We start from the raw sequence: 21,043 nt of genomic DNA, 5'->3' as shown, positions 1-21,043 counted from the left end.
GTTAAGCTCCAAATATTCAGATCTCTTGTCTTCATACTCTCCCCGTCCGCCCCTCACACACACTATTTAACATCTAATATTGTACAGGAGCAAAAATGAGGTGCTTATCAAAAAGGTGAACTCTTTTCTTTCATTCATGCTTCTCCTGTTCCGTTAAGCTTATAATGTTGTTGAAGAAATAGAAAAAGATTGGGAATTATAGCAAGGAAACTCAAACAGAAAAATTGAGAGAGAGAAAGAGTAAAGTGAAAAGAAGTGAAAGAGATTTTTTTAAAAAGAAAAAGGGGGTGGAGGAGGGCAGAAAACATGAGTGGTGATATTTGAAGAGAGGTGTGGGTTAGGGAGCAATGAGCATAAGGAAGGCAGCTTGGCTGTTCCTCCCCCTTTCCTAATCATAGCCCTTACTCACAGACAAAACTCCCTCCCTCTCTCATTCACTCACTCACTTTAGGCCAATCCGTCCTCTTTCTCTCTCTGTGTGTCTCTCTCCTACTCTGAGACAGAGTCAGAACTCTTCTCCCTGACAGCCACAAACATCTACAGCACTTACTGCATTCAGAGAGGGAACCTGCAAACAAAACTTCACAGAAAACTTTCTATTCTTGTTCCAGAGAATTTGCTGAAGAGGCGAGGGGAAAAAAACAAACATACAAACAAACAACAAAAAAACCTGTGTGTGAAGAGAGAGGAAAAGCAGGGCCTTTTAAAAAGGGAATCACAACAACTTTTGCTGCCAGGATGCCTTTGCTTTTGAAGAGAGGATTTTTGTTGGTGCTTTGCTGGATTATAGTGAGGAGTTCTCCAACCCCAGGATCTGAGGGGCACAGTTCAGTCACTGACTGCCCATCGTGTGCCCTTGCCACACTCTCAAAGGATGTGCCAAGCTCACAGCCTGAGATGGTGGAAGCAGTAAAGAAGCACATACTGAACATGTTGCACTTGAAGGACAGACCTAACATCACCCAGCCGGTGCCCAAGGCAGCACTTTTAAACGCCATAAAAAAACTCCACGTAGGAAAGGTGGGAGAGGATGGCTATGTGGAAATAGAGAATGACATTGGAAGAAAAGCAGAAATGAATGAACTTGTAGAGCAAACTTCAGAAATCATCACATTTGCAGAATCAGGTGAGTGCTAGAAAACACTACTGTAAAATATATCTTTCTATGCCAGAACTGCAATTAACTTGTTTCTTCTCCCCAACAATAATATTTTCTGTAAGATTATAGAATGAAGGGGAGGGGGTTAAGAGAAAAGAACTGTAAAAGAATTTGATTCTACCTGATTTAGTCTTGGCTACAGCTTACTTGCTTACACTTGCTAAACTCACACAGCCCAACAGTAAGGAACCTATCTAACCAATCTTGAGCAGAAAGTCAGGCTGCAAAGGAATCTTCCAAACTGCTTGTGAAACCAGAGCAGTTGAAGTACTGGATGCTGGGTCTGATGGTGAAACCTCTCAGAAAGATTCTAATGAAAGAAAGGGATCTGAATATTGTTTTTTTAAAATAAACCTTCCTTGTTTAAAAAAAATACCAGTAGGTATTATACCACATGGAGCATATTTAACTTAATACAAGCGAGAAGGCATTTTTTGTTGTTTAATTAGCACAGCATCCTAGGCAATACATTGTTTCAGCGACTGTCAGATAAACTTCAATAGAACCAGGACAAATACTTGTAGATGATCCAATTTATAATGCTGACTTTTGCATGCTGGAAAAAAAAAGGAAAGATTCTGTTCCTAAGTGCTCCCTGCCAAAGAATGCAACCTTGACAGTGTTCACTTTGAACTATTCTGCTCTCTTTAATTGGTAAGAATAAAATGTTCAGGGTATAGAATTTACTAACTATTTGCTCAAAACCTCATTGTATGCCTATAGAAAGCCGCTGTAATGTTCTCCCCTAAATGAGTAGACCTAGAACTCAGTACAATAGACTATATGTATGTGCATATACATAAGATCGTCTACATCTTGCTATAGTTGTATCACCAATCTGGAAAGGTATGAACTTGTTCATAGCAACTCTTTTTATGATGCTGTCTAGCCAAAGAATTTTTTCTTGTTGCCAAGACAGTTTTAAAAGAATGTCACTGTTTTGTTTGGTACAGCATATGGTAGGCAAAGTATGCACAGGAACTCCAAGCATTTTTGTTTAAAAGTTTGCTGCGGCAGTATAAACAATTAAGACAACACTCAGAATTTCCAGTCCTGAAAACCTGTTGACTCAAATGTTCTGTTTGCAGGCAAGCCATGCACAGAAGTGTGCATGCTTTTAAGAGCAGACATTCCTGACGGCTGTATGGTTTCCAACTGTACAAGAAGCCTTTGCCTTTGGCGTTCTTGTCAATGCAGCCGTTATCAGTTCTTTCCCTGGGAAGAGTTGTGCTTTTCTTCCCTTGTGTGCTTGCCATTTCAAACATTGGATAGAAGATCTCAGTGCAAGTGAACACTTGAAGCAGCTGTGATTTTCTACCTGTTTAAGGAATGGACTTATGGAAGCAGAAAAATCACTAGGCTAATGAGCAGATGCCCCACCTGGTTTTCAGCACCTTTCTCAAAGCAGAGTGGAACACATATGGAATGAATAGTGGCTTCTGTTCATCCATCAAGTCTCAATTATTTGTAAACTCATTATTGTCTTTCCTGAGCCCTGATGCAAAGGGATTCTGAGTTTGATATATGCCTATTAAACACAACAGCCTTAAATTGCAACTCCTAATCCAATTGGCTCAGAGTCACATGACCAAAAATAATTTTGCCATTGCCCACAGACTGGCCAATAGTCCAGCTGCCAATCTCTCTGTTAATAACTACTGAACTCTCACACAACACCAGTTTGATTTACGTCCATATAACGATCAATATTAACAACAAAATTAATTTAACAAGATTTGTGGTATCTAGTTCTTTAGCAGAATGCAGGGTGCAGAATTTTATTCTCTTGCCTTTTTGGTTGCATTGATGCACTCCACCTTCTTGGAGGGATGTTCTAAGAGATGTTTGGGGCCTTTTTTCCATATCAACTGGATTTAGTTGGAAGGAGATTAAGGGAATTTTTTTTAAAAAAAGTGTTGAATAAAGTAGATATGTACAAGAGTCTAGATTTATAATGGAAAAAATTGACTTCCAGTAGGGTCATTACTGCTAGTCAGTTCTTTAACCTGATGAACAAATAATTTTCCTCTATAAATTCAAGATCTATTAATAATGCTTTGCAGATGAATAACACTTTCCATCCATGGAGCTCACAGTCTATACAAACACTGATGATTTAATTCAGCTTGACATCAGCTTGCTGACACATACTCACTTGTAAAGATGGAGGTTAAATCCTAAAGCAGTATTATTTTCCCTGTTGTGCACACGTGGAAACTGAGGCAAAGAGAATTCAAGCAACTTCTCTTAGGTTATAAAAGAAGTGTGTGGAAGAGCCAGGAACAGAACATAGATCCATGGGCAATCCCCAATGCCTATAACAATTAATAAGAAAACAGTTGATAAAGAGTCTACAACATTGAAGTATGAGACTAAATATACTCTTCTTTCAGTTAGGATAATATTCTTGCTACTCCTACTAGAATCCACCGTCATCTAAAAAGGAAGCAGTAGAGAATCAATGAAAATTAATGGAAGCTTGACACGAGTTACATCAGCTAAATGCTGGTGAAAATAGGAGTAAGAATTTAGATTTTTGTTTGTGTGGGTATGACCACACATAATCCTATCATATTTTGACTATAGAATAACCAGGAATTGAGGTTATTCTATAGTCACAGGCATAAAAAGAGATATTTCACTTTTCATTGTGAAATCGTCTCCAGCTGTTGCACACAAATATACACAGAAAATGAAGTGTGCACACACTACTCTGTGCATCTATTCTGTTTTTCAAAATCTATATTTAGGCTGATGTTTTATAAAACACAGAGACTAAAATGAAAAATAGGAGAGGATATAGATAAATGGGTGGGGATGAGGGTGTGTGTGTCGGGACTAGAGTAAATGTATTGAACTCTTCTAAAGCACAGGTGCCCTCATATCCTTGAGATCAGCAGAAGTCTTGGCAGGTATTTTTCACTGCTACAATTCCAGGCACATCTTTGTAAAACTAATGACCAAGCACATTGGACAAAAGTTTACAAAAGAACTCTTCTGTACCCTGGCATTCTAACAAATAAAACATGAAAATGATTTTCTACTTACATATCCAGCTAAGATTACTAACTGAGATTAGTTCTGCTGCGAGCATCCTTTTGCCAAAACTCTGTGGTTTACTTCAAGGTCTTAAAAGTTGTGTTAGAGAAAAGGGGAGTGGGGCAGACATATATGTTCTCGACAAGCATAGCCACAAGTTTCCATTGCTTAGATAGCCAATGCATATAAAATCTGGTTGGTTACTAACCCCTTTATTTTTTTTAACTAGATAGCTTATTAGCCAGTCAACTACTAAGCCTTGGGGTAGTGCCAAGTGCATATACTGATCCTGGAACTAAATCAGCACTGAACAGGGCTACTAACATCAGTCACTGGGTAAGAGAGGGGAATTGTAAGCATTGAAATCCCAAAGCTTGTCATTAGAGATATCAAGAATAAATGAGAATTGTGATAGCTATTCACATCAGTTTTACCTTTTTGCGTCATTTCATATCAAATTTAGATGTGAATTGACTTGACAGTAAAGACTCAGACATCTCTTTTCTTAGACAGATTGCCAGCACTGGTATTAATAACAATGTGTTTGATGTAGATGAGGGGGGAAAAAAGGAGAATGGGTCATTTATCCTTCTTAAATTGTTTAATCAATTGCCTTTTTAAAAGATGCTTATTTAAGTGCACATCCTTCAGTGCTCAGTAAAGCACTCAATGGCCACAAGAGGGCACACTCTTCCAAAGCCTTTTCAATTCATGCAAGTTAACCTTCCTGCAAGCTGCTATTTTACCTAGTTGGATCCTGAATCCCAAAGATCTTTGTGCTTATCTGTAGCCTCTGAGTGGAGATCTTGTTTCTTCCATCTAGTTTAAAAGGCAGAAATTCACTGGAGTGGAAGACTACCGGAAAAATAATGCAATGTAAGGAAACAGGCAAAGGAAGGGAAAAGATAAATCTGATCAATTGTTGGATGCTTACATTCTCGAAATCTAGAGATCAGAAATGATTTTTTTTTACAACAGACACTGAGAAATGTGACCGTGAATCATCAGCTGAGCTGATTTTATCACATTTTTTCTAATGCAGTCTCCTTGGCTTTTAGAAAACAAATCTCTTTCCCCTTGGGTTTTTTTTTTCTCTTCTCCACTTTGAGATACTTTGTCAAAGATTCCAAGTCTAACAAATGAAAGCAAATTACTTCCAAGAGAGGAAAACCCCTCTTAATTAAATGTATTTTACTGAAACAAAATGAGAAGCTTCTCTAGGGGTTGGTTTGGTTGTGAACAGTTTAAGAAAGTGCAGGTGAATCAAAGAAGGAGATAACTAGTTTAGAAAACGTATCTGCATGAACATCACTGCGCGTGCAGACATGTATGCACTTGTGCCTGCAAATATATTTGCTTGTATATATGCATAAATGTGCCTATGTATTTTTATATACATGTATGTGCCAGGGCATGCAAGCCTGGACATGGGTATGCATGAATTTGTGTGTGTAGTGTTTCTGTGTAAATGGGATTGGGCACTTGGATAAAGGCATGTGCATGCACGTCTACATGCATGCCTATGTATAAATGGATGCATATCAGTGTCCAGGTGTATATAAACTGGCCTGTCTGCATAAACGTGCATAGATCTGTGATCAGGTGTCCTTAAATGTGGATATGTGTATTTGTAAGTGTGAAGTCAATATTGTTTGTGGCAACAGAGCTTTAACAATGTAAATTAAGGTCTAATACTAGTTCATTTGAAGTCATTGGAAACACTGCTATTCATCTCAATAAGCTCAGGATTTGACCCTTACTGCACAAAAGTGCAATATTTTTATGGAAAGAGTGACAGCTTAGAATTCAGATCTGCAGTATAATTAACATCACACAAATTGTTCTTTTGTCTTCTGCAATACAATGAACCATTTTAACTTAACATTGCAAAAACCTTACTGGTGAAAGCACCCCTACAACTCCCTTGAAAACACACACACACACACAAAACCTTATGAAGGAAGATTTTTAGCTCTAGTGAGGGAACTCTACGTTGTAAGTGCAGAATGTCTCCTTTTTGGATAATAAGTAACACGTTAATTTCTGATAGAATAAAATATGAGTCAATAGTTAGTAGAGCTGAATTTACTCAAATTTCAGATGAGACGACCTTGTCTGTACCTTTTCTGTTGGCCATTTCATGAACATTTATGGGAATGGGTTTTTGTTCACATGAACATTTGGAGAATGTCTGTTCTTCCTGCAAATACCTGTATTCACCTGTAGACAAGAGTATGTGAACATGAATACAAGGTATTTGCTATTTGCACCAGAATTGCTCTTCCCTTGTTTAAAGAGTTACAGTTATCCAGTCCGGGAGCAGATACACAATCCTGTGAGTTAGGTGACCAATCACACATGAATAATAATGAATAATTGGAGAGAATCATTGTGAGTGATCCATAGACTGAAACACATCCACATAAATTGCCACTGAATAATCATGAATAATGAAAAAAATGTAATAATCAGTCTGATTAGGGATGATTACCAGACAGATAACAGGGCTAAATTCACTGGAAAAACTATGACAAATTCCTCTAGCTCTAGTGGTCACTCATTAGTAAACCTTTCAAGCAAATATCTCTCAACCACACTCTTCTCTTCATTCCCTCCAGAAGAACCTTTCTGCTAACCTATTTCTTTTTCTCTGTCTCCTGGGGAACGAAAATGAGGAGTAAAGAGAAGGATGCTTTAGAATGTAATTACAGATTGGCACATGGTACAAATCTCCCTCCCCTCCACCCAAGCTAATCACAGGCAGTAGTAAAGTTAGCAACTTAAAAAAAAAAAAGCTTGCTTTGTAGGGAAAAATAGTTCACTTACAATATAACATAAAAATGACTCAAAATGAAACAGCAATGAAGAATGGAAATTTAAAGTCACAGAGCTCTCTTATATTGTGAACATTTTTCCATGGCCAATTTAAATACTGTATATTAAGAGTAAGCTCCACTGTAATGGTGGGAAGTATAATTGTTTCCATGGGTGGATGTTGGGTCTGGGGGGGGGGGGGAACAAAGACTTAACCATTTAATAACATTTGGTTAAAGAAAAACCTACTTTAAATGTATTATCGTTTTATTCAAAAAGATCTTCTAAGTTGTACAATTTAGGCCCTACCTGTGTAGGTGCACATAGCTCAAACTCACAGGGCCCTATCCTGAGGCACAGTGTAAGTCAGAAGTCAGAAGGCTGGAACTGCAAACTAAGGGACTCAACTTGGCAGAAGTGAGGAAAGGAATCATGAGCCTCAGAGTGCACTTTAACACCAGCAGTCCTGTGGTTTCTATTGAGAGACCTAAGAGGGAGTAGTAAATGCAGCGTCATGCAGGGATTTGCTGCGTGGGGCCACAAAGTGCCTGGACCCACTGGTAAAGCCCTTGTTTGTCTGTGATATGCCTGCTTTCCTTCTGCATTCTCCTGAGGGACACCAAGCACACAAAAGCCAATTCTGAAGAATGAAGAGGTTTCAAAGTCCCTCACCTCCCAGCTCTGGCATGGGTTTTTCTAGTGAATTGCACCTTCCCTGTCCCCTCAGCCCCATTCCATGCAGTTGAAAAAAATTAATTCTTCCATATTAGGTCATTATACACATACATAAGCAGCCTTATGATTGCCTTTGCAGCTGGGTACATGAAGGATTTAAATGCATCCTTCCTTCCCATCACATGTTCATGCTCCTGTCCTTAAAGGTATGCAAGCAATATTGAAGGGTAAAAGATGATAGCGCAAACTCATTAAAATATCAAATAGTGTTGCTGTATTTCCCTCCCACTGAATAATTCCTTCCTTATAAAAACTTTTACCACATAACATAAATTATTTTTTTATTGTTCACTTTTCTCCACAGCTATTGCCAATGTATTTAGCTTTGCTAGAAGATTCCTATTTGCTCTTTAGAATCAGGACCTTCTTTGTGGCAGAGACCAGCCATAGCTGGGAAGTAGAGAGGTGGAATCAGACACAAACATCCCCAGTGTTTTGTTAAGTAAAGGATCTAAGGATGAGATCTGTGGTTCTGGAATAAGCATATCTCTCCCTTCTCTAGCACTTTCCCCTGTGATAACACAATCCAATATTTTGTCAGTATAGCTCAGAAGCACTGAAGAGATGAAATGGTCAGCAGTGTTGGATTGTGGGACTTTCCACGTGAATCAGGCAGGAGGAGCAGGGTGATTAGAAATGGAAAAAGTCCCTTGAAAATCAGCCACAGCAGACAAGGAAATACAAAAAGAGGACAATGAAAATATTGCTGTGAGCTTGTGATGAAATGATACCACCCAAAACATTTAGTGAGATCTCTTTTGCATTTTCAGTTATCAGACAGACTACAGCATGCTTTTTCATTAGACAACAATATAAGAAGCCAGTGTACATTTCCAAAGCATTATGCATTACGCAAGGTTTAACTGAAGCTAAATCCCTGAGCGATGCTTGGGGGAAAAGGGACTGCAGAATCTCTAACCTAAAACACTTGAGATGTGATTCCTCTCAGGATATTTATGTGGCTTTTTTTAAATAAAGACTCTAACATGGTGAACGTTCAATCATATTGGGCCAACTCTTGAGGTCTAACTCAGCTTTTACTCAGGCAAAACTCTCACTGACTACAATGAGAGTTTACATGAAAGAGGGACTTTGTACAAACCAAGGGTATGTCTATACTACCCGCCAGATCGGCGGGTAGTAATCGATCTATTGAGGATCAGTTTATCGCATCTCATCTAGATGCGATAAATCGATCCGCGAATTGACGCCAGTACTCCACGTCGGCAGAAGGAGTAAGCAGCGTTGAGCCATGGCAGTCGACTCACTGCCATGAGGACGGCCAGGTAAGTCGAACTAAAATACGTCGACTTCAGCTACACAAATAGTGTAGCTGAAGTTGCGTATCTTAGATTGATCCCCCCACACACCCCAGTTTAGACCAGCCCCAAATTAGGTCTTCAGTATTTGTACTGTTAGTTCTTTCTCAGAAGCTGATTACAAAAGATCATAGTTAGCTGATTTGGGGTAAATTCAAGAGGGTTTTGATTTTTCCCCACCACTGTGTTAATTTTCCCTCCAGCTTTGTTCCATACTAGCCTCCTGAAAACGGACCTAGAACAGGTTTCTTTTTAACATTATAGAATTTTCTGCTAAATAATGTGGGCTTGAGGACTGCATAGAATTTTTTTTCCATACAGAAGCATTAGAACAGTTTGACTTTTTTGCATCTCCCTCTTTCCTTGGAATTTAAATCCATAGTTCTTTATGAAAACATGTCGAATAATGTTGGTGATGCTGTTATGGCATTAGACTTTATCTTATGTTACTTTCCAGCAGCCGTTCAGAATTGAGGTAAGGCAAAAGCACTGGAAGTCTATTCAAATACTTCATGCTGTATTAGTCCATTTTTTTAATTACTACTAGGGGTTAATTCAACTTTCAGAAACATGGGGACTTATGAAAAAATAATTTTAAAAGATCCAGAGACTTTGTGTCTTTCACGCAACATCTGTCCAAACTGAGTAACTAAGTTGTTACACATTCTACTTTTCAGCCTACATATAAGGTAACTGTGGCTATTTACTGATGGAAGTATGTCACTTTATGATTATTATCAGCTCCCATTATAATGCTAAGAACAGAAATGTTAAATATTGCACCTTAACACCTAACAGCATTAAGTAACGCTTTAATAAGTACTCTCTTTATAAAGCCCTTTTCTCATTATACATTAGAACCAAAAGCCTCAATTTGAATTCCCTTGAATTTAGAGGTGTTTCATATCTAGATCCAGATGCAAATCCAAACCTGCAGCATAATTACACTACTCTCAATGTTTTGCTCAGAAGTTCAGGCGCGTAACAAAGGGGGTACATGTATCATATGTCTTGAGAGATAGATCATGATAAGCCACAAAATTCAATTCCTGATCCAGAACTCTTGCATATTTTGGGGTGCTCTGATTTAGGTTTTGTTTTGGCCCAATACAGAGACATGAGCAAACTATAAAGTTGGGGTCCAGATTTGAATTTTTCCAAATTTCTGGCATATATGAAGTTTTGGTTAATGCCCGTCTGTATCAAAAACCTTCTGCACTTGTGAACAGCTTTGCCATAGTTTGTCTATTGACAGAATAGAAACATGAGCAGCGGCCATGAAATAGCAAAAAAGGCTAACTCATCTCCTTTTAATCACTATCAAGTGCCAGTCATTCTCAGAAAACCTCACATCTCAAAGCTTATGTCACCTTGGATTAGCATGGTCTCTTTTCCCAAAACTTCTTACTAATTTTAAGTGAGAAAAGATACACCTCTGAAAGCAATACATTTACCTGACAGTTCTGTTTAATTCCATGAGAACCACACTTAACCCCCTTTGGAGACGGGTATCAGCAAAGTCGATGGGAAACAATCCATGGGTTTTTCTGTCCCAAGGACAGTTCAAGTCCACAATTTCATACTCTCACTGGGAAGGAAAACAAAAACAAAACAGTGTGCCCTCTGGCTACTCTAATTTAGAAATTACTGTCTCTTTGACCTGGGAATTCCACCTGGAGTAGCTGAATATATCTGTATCAGGACTTCACAGAAAAAAGAAAGCAACAGGTAGCTTAGAAGGCAGTGTGGGATGGTCACAGGGTTATAGGAGCCAGGAAATCTTGAGTTCTCACACAGGGTTTTCTCTGTGGCCTTAGGTAAGTCACTTAAACACTGTATCTCAGATTCCCAATCTGTGAAATGAGGATACCTCTGAGGGGTGTTGTGAGAACTAATTAATGATTGTTTGTGGAATTCTTTCATGAAGAAGAGCCAGGATCAACAGCCTTGCTGATGCAATAACACTTTTCAAGTGACCTTTTTGATGCTTTGGTCCTACCATTTCAGTCTTGATCAGTGACTGCCCTTGATACCCTGACTCAACATCTTGCTCCACAAGTGTAATGCAGTTTGAAGAATCTGTCCCTATCCATTTTAAAGTTTTAAAGTTTTACATCTATAAATTCCGAACATCTGCTGCCTGCCCATCCTACCCCAGAAAGAAAACTTGTAGCCCTTTACCCATAGGGTGCTGGTCTTCTCTTTCTCTAAAAAAAAATCCAGCTTTCCTACAAATCATTATGCCATAGTCATAGACACAAACCACCTCTGTTTCTTTTTTTTCTAAACTAGCCAATTGATTCTCTCTTAACTTCTTCATGCTTTAGTGATCAAACCATAAAACAGCCCTCATCGTTCACTTTAACTTCTGCCAGGGATATGAGGTCTGTATCAAAGAAATTCCCTCTTCCCAGCATAATCATCATCACTGACATCCCAGCAAGTTTATATAGTTATGCCAGAGAACCTTCTTCAGAAGGTTCTTTAACTCATTTCTTGGTGGATTTGCCATTACTATAACAACTGGCACACTGTGTTAAATTAAGAACAGAATCTATAGCTAGTAGTCCACAGAATTAAGTGTCTGGCTGCAGAACACTAAGCCATTTCTGAAATGTATAGATCTGTGAATCTCTCAATGCTAAGAATGATATTTAAGTATTGCTAGGTTTCTGAAACTATTGGCATATACTTCCTTGGTGTAAGAACTTAATGAAGAATGATGATGATTTATAGGGGCCAGATCCTGCTTCCTTTGGCAAATCTCCCATTGACTTCTGTGGACACGGATCTAGCCCCACAATTTTTATCACTAGACACAGATTTGTATGTGTATTATATATTTTCATGGGCTTTTTTTAAAAAAAAACAACAGTGATTACTTCCCCTGTCAGTTAATAGCAATCACAAGAGAAAGCCAAGCAAAATTAACCCCTACACACCAAGTAATGCCCATTTGCCATTAAATGCACTGAGTGAATTCACATATATGATTAATGCTCCCATAACAAAATTTGATATGAGAAAAAAATAGGAAAACAAATACTTCAGTAAATAGAGAATTTCCACTAAAGAAAAAGTTAACATCAAAGAGATGTGGGAGACAGAGGGGGTTAGCAAGGCACAGTAGGGAACACTCCGAATATTAAATAGAAACATAACTTAGGGAATTTTATTCGTCTGGTGACAATACAATCTTATCAAAGGAATGAAAAATACATACTAACCAGTTCTTCCCATCTGTTTTTATTTATCAACTTCAGGCACCGCTAAGAAAATGCTGCACTTTGAGATTTCCAAGGAAGGCAGTGACCTATCAGTAGTGGTGCAAGCTGAAGTGTGGCTCTTCCTGAAAGTCTCCAAGGCCAACCGAAGCAGAACAAAAGTGACCATCCGACTGTACCAACAGCAGAGACAGCCCAAAGGCAACTCTGAAGGGGCAGAAGAAACGGAGGACGGAGAACTGAAGGATGATAAAAGTGAGACTCTCATCTCTGAAAAGGCGGTGGACACCCGGAAAAGTACCTGGCACCTCTTTCCTGTCTCCAGTAGTGTGCAATACCTGTTGGACCAGGGCAGGAGCTCCCTTGATGTGCGGATTGCTTGTGACCAATGCCAGGAGACTGGAGCCAGCCTGGTGCTGCTGGGCAAGAAGAAGAGGAAAGAAGAGGATGGGGAAGGGAAGGAGAAGGAAGTTGGGGAATCCACAGTAGAAGAGGAGAAAGAGCAGTCACACAGACCTTTCCTGATGATGCTTGCTCGGCATTCCGACGACCGCCTGCACAGACGACGGAGACGGGGCCTGGAGTGTGACGGCAAGGTCAACATCTGCTGCAAGAAGCAGTTCTTCGTCAGCTTCAAGGACATTGGATGGAATGACTGGATCATTGCTCCCACAGGTTACCATGCCAACTACTGTGAAGGTGAATGCCCCAGCCACATAGCGGGCACATCTGGTTCATCATTATCCTTCCACTCCACGGTCATCAACCATTACCGCATGAGGGGCCACAGCCCCTTCTCCAACCTCAAGTCATGTTGTGTGCCCACCAAGCTACGGCCAATGTCCATGCTATACTATGACGATGGACAGAACATCATCAAGAAGGACATTCAGAATATGATTGTGGAGGAGTGTGGCTGCTCATAGACACACACACCCACACCAAGGGCCTGTTGTCTGTGTGGAGAATTGAAAAGAAGCTGCAGTAGAGGAAAGACCCGACTATGGTTTAATCTTTCCAACTGAAACAATTTTTAAAAAAAAGACAACACATGGAGTTCAAAAAGACTGAAGACAGACAAAGGAAGAAAAAGAGCGCATAAACAAACAGGGCTTGAATGAGAAAATTTTTGAATAGCAGTGTGGGAAGGGGGATTCCCCTTCCTTTCAATATGTTCCATATTTTATTATATAGTATGTTAAACATTATTTGTTACAAGGGGAATTGTGTTCCCTCTCCTAGTTACCCATCAGTTCAAGCCCTGGTAGCAGCTTGCCTAACCTGCAGCAATTTGGACTCTGAGTCCAAAACAGCATTGAAATTCTTAGAAAAGCCATGTGTATGAACACTACATTCACTGGCACTTTCCCCTCTCCCCTCCCCCCAATTTACCAAGGACATAATGAGAGTGTATGTACTATATGTGTCTGTGTGTGTTTGTATGTGTGTGTGTGTATATATATATATGCCTGTGTGTGCACGTGTGTGTTTTCATGAGCACACACACACACACACAAATACACACATACATACTCGCACACACACACAAATACTCGCATACATACACTTATTTATGTTGGTAAAGGGATAATATTGCGCAGGTGTTCACACCTTCATCTTCTGCACTACATTTGCAAAAAAACCCACAAAAAAACAAAAAAACAACAAAAAAGAAGAAAAAAATGAAAAAGAATGAAAGAAAGAATACAAAGTTACATTTCGTTAAGGTGCTTACAACATTAGAACTATGCAACCTAGTTGGTTTGAAACTGTTTACCTGAGAGAGAAAGGAAAAAAAAAAAAAAAAAAAGAAAGAAAGACTTTATTTAATGGAAGTAACTTTTTTTTTGTTTCAATGAGAGATACTTGAAAGGAACATGTTTGTCCAGTTACTGGAGCCGAACATTTCTATATTTTGTAAAAAAAAAAAATTTTTAATCGTTTACTATTTGCACTACAATGGTGTTTGACCTGTCTAATCTTTATTTAACAAGTATATTCGAGGGAGGTTGATTGGGAGTAGGAGGGGTTGAGAGCTGCACTTATTGTGGGCTATACAAGAACTGCTACAGCACACAAAATAGTTATTTATATTATAATAATAATTATTATTTTGTACCTTAAAAAGAATAGACACATACACCAAAGACATTTATGTGAGCCTCTAAACAGTCTGTTTGTGGTTGGTACCGGTCATAAGTAACAAGTCAGGGTTTAGATTAAGGGGACAATGGGGTTGATTACATTCAGGCTGAAATATTGCCCAAAACATCACATTGCGATCTGGATTTAGCTGTGGATTTCAAACCCCTAGAAAATCCTGGGGTGTTTGGGTCCAAGATTCTATTTCAGGCCCATCTGCGGTATAATTGTTACTCCTTTCACATTCATGACACTAAGACTTTTTCCTGATGTACAGCAGCTGTACATTATAGGAAAACAACTTCATACAAGGGGGATATATGTATACTATATATACACATGGTATAAGCACTTCAGGCTTCACCCTAATGTTCTTAAACCAATGAATGGTTGTGTGCAAAGCACAGTGTATTAAAAGATTATTTTTTAAAGAGTAGAAAGGAACATATTTAAAACAATCCCTTGTAACAAGAAATCTAAAGCTCCAGCGTACCACTTAGCAAGATCTGATATACTGCATGCAGCTTTGGGCCCTCCCCACCATCACCCTTGTAGAACACAGAGCAAAATGAAAGCTATGGTATTATTTCTATTTCAAATACAGTCTTTAACTGGCTGTCTCAACCACCGCTCTCCAGTCTGGCGACTCTTGATGAGTTTGCACACTATAAGACCTAATTTTCAGTGTCAACACCTAACCTGAAGGGTCCAACCCATAGGGCATAGGTAGATAGGTTTTTAAAATTCTATCACTGTCATATTTAAAAGAATGCTGAAGTAAAAAATTTGTTGTTGGGTAGGGGAAAAGGTTAGAGGGAATGGGAGAAACCTTAAGGCCTTGTCTACACTGAGTTTGGAAACCATGAGGCCTGATGCTGCAAGTTCTTACCCGTGTGAGTAAAGGTTTGCAGGACCAAGCCCCCATGTTAGCAACATCCTAGTAAACTGTGCTTTAAAATACACTTCTTGCTAGAAAATCATGAATATGGTTCCCCATCTTGGCGATAGCACGGTTTGTAAAAAAAGAGTTTTATAGCACAATTAAGCCCTGTCGACATTGGCCGGGGATACAGTGTGTTAGCACTTTTATGGCAAGAACCGTATTTAAGCAGTGTAATCAGGGCCTTCATTTTTGTCAGCCAAAACTGTGTGTGTATGTGTGTGTGTGTGTGTGTACCCATGTCTGTATGAATCGATTGAGATTTAAAAAAAAAGGAAAAAAAAATTCCTCTGTTGAATAAATATCAACGTATGTGCTTATAGCTAAGTTTTCTATCTAATTTATTCCATAGTATTTAGATTGCATAGTACAGCTAATGGGTTATACATTTATGTACTTTTTATACAATGCATTTTTTTACAGACTTATTTGCAGTTTGCAAAAAAAAAACTTTGTAAAAATTGTAACAATTAGGTAAACACTAAATTTGTCACTAAAGTATTCTATAAGATATCAAGGCTTTCTGATTTTAATTTTTCACAGGAGTTTGTTTTTTTCTTTAAGGGGTTACTAACTGCCAATGGAAAAAAAGAATACATAAATAATTTCTCTTTACAAATTAAACAAACTAAGTGCCTGATCTTGCATCCATTGAAGTGAGTAGCAAAATTACTATGGATTTCAATAGGAGGCAACTCGGATTCTGGAACACTGGAGGCCTGATCCAAAGTTTATTGAAGTTAATGAAAAGATTCCCATTGACTTCAATGGGCTTCAGATCAGGCTCCAAAATTGTATATGTAGCCCTCGTGGAAACCTTGCTCATGTCAGTAGTCCCATTGACTTCTCAGACTGGAGCTTAGCTTTGGTCTGTTGCAAACGGTGTGTGGGGAGAGAAACTGTATTTGCATGAATGATGCCACATCCAACATTAATTAGCTCCCACTTACATGAGACTATAGAATGGTTTTGTGAACCAGTTTACAGCATGGTTAATCTCTATGTGCACTGGTAAAGGGAGCCATGTTAGCAATGTCATACTAGCAAGAGCTATTTTTAAGTTTGGTTAGATAGCAGCTGCTGGCATGAACTCCAAGCCTTCTGCCATTAAAGACAATGGCAAAACTCCCATAGACTTCAATTGGAGTAGGATTGGGCTCATGATTTTCCTGGCCAGAGCAGACAGAGTCTAATTTTAAAAAAAAATGATGTAGTATAGCTCAGAAAGCCAACTCCCTCCACAAGTTTGTATGTGGTGAAAGGGGACTGGTTCTGGAAAACATGAAACTAGCATGAGAAAATTCTCAAGTGAGGAAAGAAAAGAGGATTTTAGATGTGGTGGCAGGGTTACATGACATACATATTGCAAAGAGTGGGAGGTTTTCAAGTCAATAAGTAACTATTCCCAAGCCCTGCTCAGTAGCATATGTACAGCCTGTTTCCAAATTTTAAAAGGTTCTCTCCCTTCAATCTCTAGACTCGGTCATGGGGTTTTGATTTGTGGTCAGAGTTATTTAAAGAAGAGGGAAATGAAAACCTATATGATGAAATAAAATCAGAAATTGGGATGTTAATCAAGACTGACTGATGAACCCTCTCCCCCTGTAATAATCTGGTTTAATTAAATCTACATGTCCTCAAAATAGCATTATAAATTGCTACCACATTTGACAAGTTCTTTGAGGGGATGTGATCTTGAAAACAAACTCTCTTTTTAGGTAGCAGCATAGTAAAAGAAAAGCAAAAGGGAAGGCTTTTAAATGCTAACATATTCTGCTCCATATAAGCCACTCCTTGTGAAATTGAAAATAAAAAATACGTTTCTTCAGTATCTGTCCAGCCCTCGTGCTGTAAAATTTCTCAGACTTTCCAAAATGCTGCCTCCTCTGATGATAAAAAATTTTTTTACAAATGTTAGATATTAATAGTACATACAACTTGGAGAGCCTGTTTTAAGTACAACATTGAGAGGACGAACGTATTTATCTGTTATTGTATTCTGGGCCTTTAGTAAAAGGAAATGCTTGCAGATAATTATGATTCCTTTTAGGATTTTTCTGCACTTACATTTCACAGCAGAATGCTGATCTAGGGTCCCAACTTGTGCCCATTAGAGGGAATGGGAGTTTTGCCATTGTCTTCAATAGGAGCAGTCCCTTAACAATCACTGTAAAGTAGTACTGAATCATAAATACCCCATTATTTGCATTCAGGTCATCAAGTTAATTTAAGTGGAACACTACAAACTCAAGGTGAGATTGGCAGCATTCTCTGAGTTGGAGAAGCTTAATCACCCATAGAAGTCTATATACTAAATTAAAAAAATGAAGGGCTACTCTTACTCATACTGAAGAGTGCCTTACTCTGCAAATAGCTCAGTGGGGCAGCGCATATAGTAATTACTACTCGACATGAGTAGTGGCAGAATCTGCTCCTAAAATGTAGCTAAAAAGGCATGTGTTAAAGTTATTAACATCTTTAAATTAAACCTCACGTTAATCATAATCAATAATATGGGTCAATGTAAGAACCAGTTTCTGATCCACTTGCTAATACTTCATAGAGCTTTATTCCCCAACTGGTGTCATTGCCTTTAAAGGGACTACTTGCAGAGTAATGTGCTATGCAGACTGAGTAAGAGAAATAGGATTTTGGTCTTACATGAACAATTACAATTCATATTTCCATGGGCAGAAACAAACAACTTCTGGGGTTTTTTTGGCGATACAATGGATTTGTGTTAATTCTTAATGGGGTTTTGTATTTAAACACTTTGAAAACCATAAATTGATGATGGGTTGAAGATATATATGTATACGTATATATGTGTATTATATATATCTACTATATATATACACACACACACACACCCCAGTATAGATATACATATATATAAATTATGAAAGCCAAGATATTATGAAGCCTATTTTGTTTTTATCATTTTGTTTTTTGTTGTTGATGTTATTATTTTTATTATTATTATTATTATTTTGCATATTACATGCAGTGCTTTAACCAATGTCTGTTTGGCTAATGTAATTAAAGTTGTTAATTTATATGAGTACATTTCAACTATGTCAATGGTTTCTTAATATTTATTGTGTAGAAGGACTGTTTTTTAAATTTACAATATGTTTAAAGAGGTAACAGTTTGATATGTTCTCATTTGTTTATATTAGAAGTTATTTATTTTCACGGCATTCCATCTGATATTTTGATATTTGAAGGCATGCTACCTATACTTTGTACAGTTAGTGGGCAGTATTCATCAGCTCCCAGTAGATTCTTAGGCCTTACATTAAATAAAAGACCTGTTTGGGGATTTTTATTTTAAATCTTTTTTATTGGTTTGCCAGGAATAACTCAGCGCACTAATTGTCAGATATTTTGCCTGTGTGACCAATTTATTCCTACTGTAATTGCCTGAAACAGAGGACCAAAGTTGTCCCTGGTGTAAGTCCAAGGAGTTCAGTAAAGTTACATCACAGAAGAATTTGGCTTACAGAGAGAAAATGCCTGTTCTGCAGGAGAATGCAAGGAAAAGACAGAGTGAGAGAAGAGGAAGAGTCTTTGCATTGGGAAAGGATTTTCATGTGTTAAAAATGTTTGGGTCCGGTACAATTTTATTTTACATTGTTCCTTTTGTTATCTTGCTCTTTCCCTACACAACAACAGCAACAACACAAGTGAAATAAATAAAGGGAGTTTCACTGAGCTTTGTGTACTTGTCCCTTAATATGTATTCCTAGTTGGGAAAGTGGGGAGCTGGGAAAATAACAGAAAAGGGGAGATAGAAAAATGAAACAGGCAGATGCCTCCTCGTGTAAAACAGATCTTAAAGTTGGGAATTCTACCGTCACTACCTATTAATTCAAGTACATGATCCCAGGGGAAATGGGAATTTTTCATTCATTCATTTTTTAGCTAGTGGAAGATACCCAAGTCTGAAAAAGAAAGCAAAGCACATCTGCTCATTTTGAGACTTAATTCTTCCACTACATATTTCTCTGCAACTACAAAAGGATTGAAGACATACAAAACCAAAGAGAATTAGGAGTTACCCTAGCAAGATAAAATTACAAGGGCTACTAGTCCATATGAATCAAGGTTTAAACTGATCAACAGTTCCATAATTTGCTCAAATAGGCATAAACAATCAACTAATCAGCTGGGCTAAAGAAGAAGAATTCCCCTGGTGGTATAGTACTTCACAATTCAGTACTATAAACTCTGAGGGTTTTATCTTTTTTCTTTAGCTGTCCTGATTGCCTACGAATACAGCTAGTCCAGGCTACATGGACCATTGGAATGTTCCAATATAGCAAGCCGCAGGGAGCTGGAATATTGAGGTTCATCTTTATGATAGATTGCCTGCCCGGTGTTCAAGTGCACTCGATGGCTGCTGCCATTTGGCCTTTCAATAATCAGAACTTTTTCTGCTGAGCCAGGAGAACTGACTTCCTGTCTTCTAGGTTATTAACTTGAATGCCACTTTTCAGCAAATCAGCAGTCATTTCAAGAGAAAATCACTGGCACAAACAATGCCACAGGAATTCAATAAGGGACTGAATACTTTTATTAACATGTATGTATCATTTGCAGCTGTGCCAGCAAAAGAAATTTAAATGGTACCAGTAGCTGCACTAGCAAGACAAGGCTATGAGGGCTATCAGTCCTTATGGTCCAAGGTGCAAAGTGACTAACAGTGATAAAAGTGTAATCTAACTCACATTGTTCACTCAAGGAGGTCAGGAAGAAATGTACCCCCACACCTTTCCCCTAGTATTGAATAACTGAGTTGGTGTATTATGGCATGTTCTCCTCTCTTTGAGGCATCAGGTCATTGACCCCTGGTGGAAGCAAGTAATAGATAGGAGCACGGTGTCATCCAGAATTCTTATATTACTATTAAGGATCATGTACACCACTTTGTCTTTTACATTGGTATTAAGTATGGTTGCTATTGTTTTAACTGTTGCTGAAATGCTTCATGTAATGAACAATGGAGACCAAGGAGGTGCGTTCCACACTGATGGAGCAATCCCTGGCAAAATTGAGTATCCTTAGTACACTATCATAAGAACAAATTGCCAAATATTAATGAGAGATTAAACAATTAATAAATAGACATGACTAGATTAATGGTGTGGTGCTGAAGAATGGTTCCACAGATCCTGCCACTTCTGTTGTTCTCTGCAAATGCCAGGACGTAAACATTGTGATGTAAATGTCACACTCTCTCTAGTCCCCCATAGGGTTATCAGGGCCGGCTCCAGGCACCAGCGAAGGAAGCAGGTGCCTGGGGTGGACAATAGAAAGGGGTGGCACGTCCGGGTCTGTGGCTGCAATTTGGCAGCTGGTTCTTTAGTGCCTCTCTTCCTCTCTGGCAGCACTTCAGCGGAAACTCAATCACTCTGCTTCAGTCTTCAGTGGCAATTCTGCGGCGAGTCCTTCACTCCCTCTTTTCCTCTTTGATGGCAGCTCAATAGGGTTTTTCTTTTTTCTTTTTTTTGCCACCTGTGTAGAGCAAATGGATCATGGAATGCTATAGCATTATAGCTGTACTATAGCTCTGTATACAAAACAGAAAAGGGAGTGACAAAGAAGGTAGCATGCAAGACACCAGCAGCTAGACTCTGTGGAGAGAGACGAATCTAAATTAACTAAATTA

General features: G+C 38.5%; 1 protein-coding gene across 1 annotated transcript; it reads left to right on the top strand.

Annotated features, from left to right (window-relative positions):
• The first annotated feature begins 478 nt into the window (after positions 1 to 478).
• On the top strand, positions 479 to 13,464 carry INHBA (inhibin subunit beta A). The gene is made up of 2 exons (XM_050937770.1): positions 479 to 1,126; positions 12,330 to 13,464. The coding sequence occupies exons 1-2, from the start codon at positions 739 to 741 to the stop codon at positions 13,214 to 13,216; spliced, it is 1,275 nt and encodes a 424-aa protein (XP_050793727.1). The 5' UTR covers positions 479 to 738; the 3' UTR covers positions 13,217 to 13,464.
• The last annotated feature ends 7,579 nt before the right edge of the window (positions 13,465 to 21,043 follow it).

This window comes from Gopherus flavomarginatus, chromosome 2, assembly GCF_025201925.1.
Source record: "Gopherus flavomarginatus isolate rGopFla2 chromosome 2, rGopFla2.mat.asm, whole genome shotgun sequence".
In the NCBI taxonomy this organism is placed as follows: Eukaryota; Metazoa; Chordata; order Testudines; family Testudinidae; genus Gopherus; species Gopherus flavomarginatus.
Note: the sequence above shows the minus strand (reverse complement) of the source record. Positions and strands in the feature narration are given on the sequence as shown.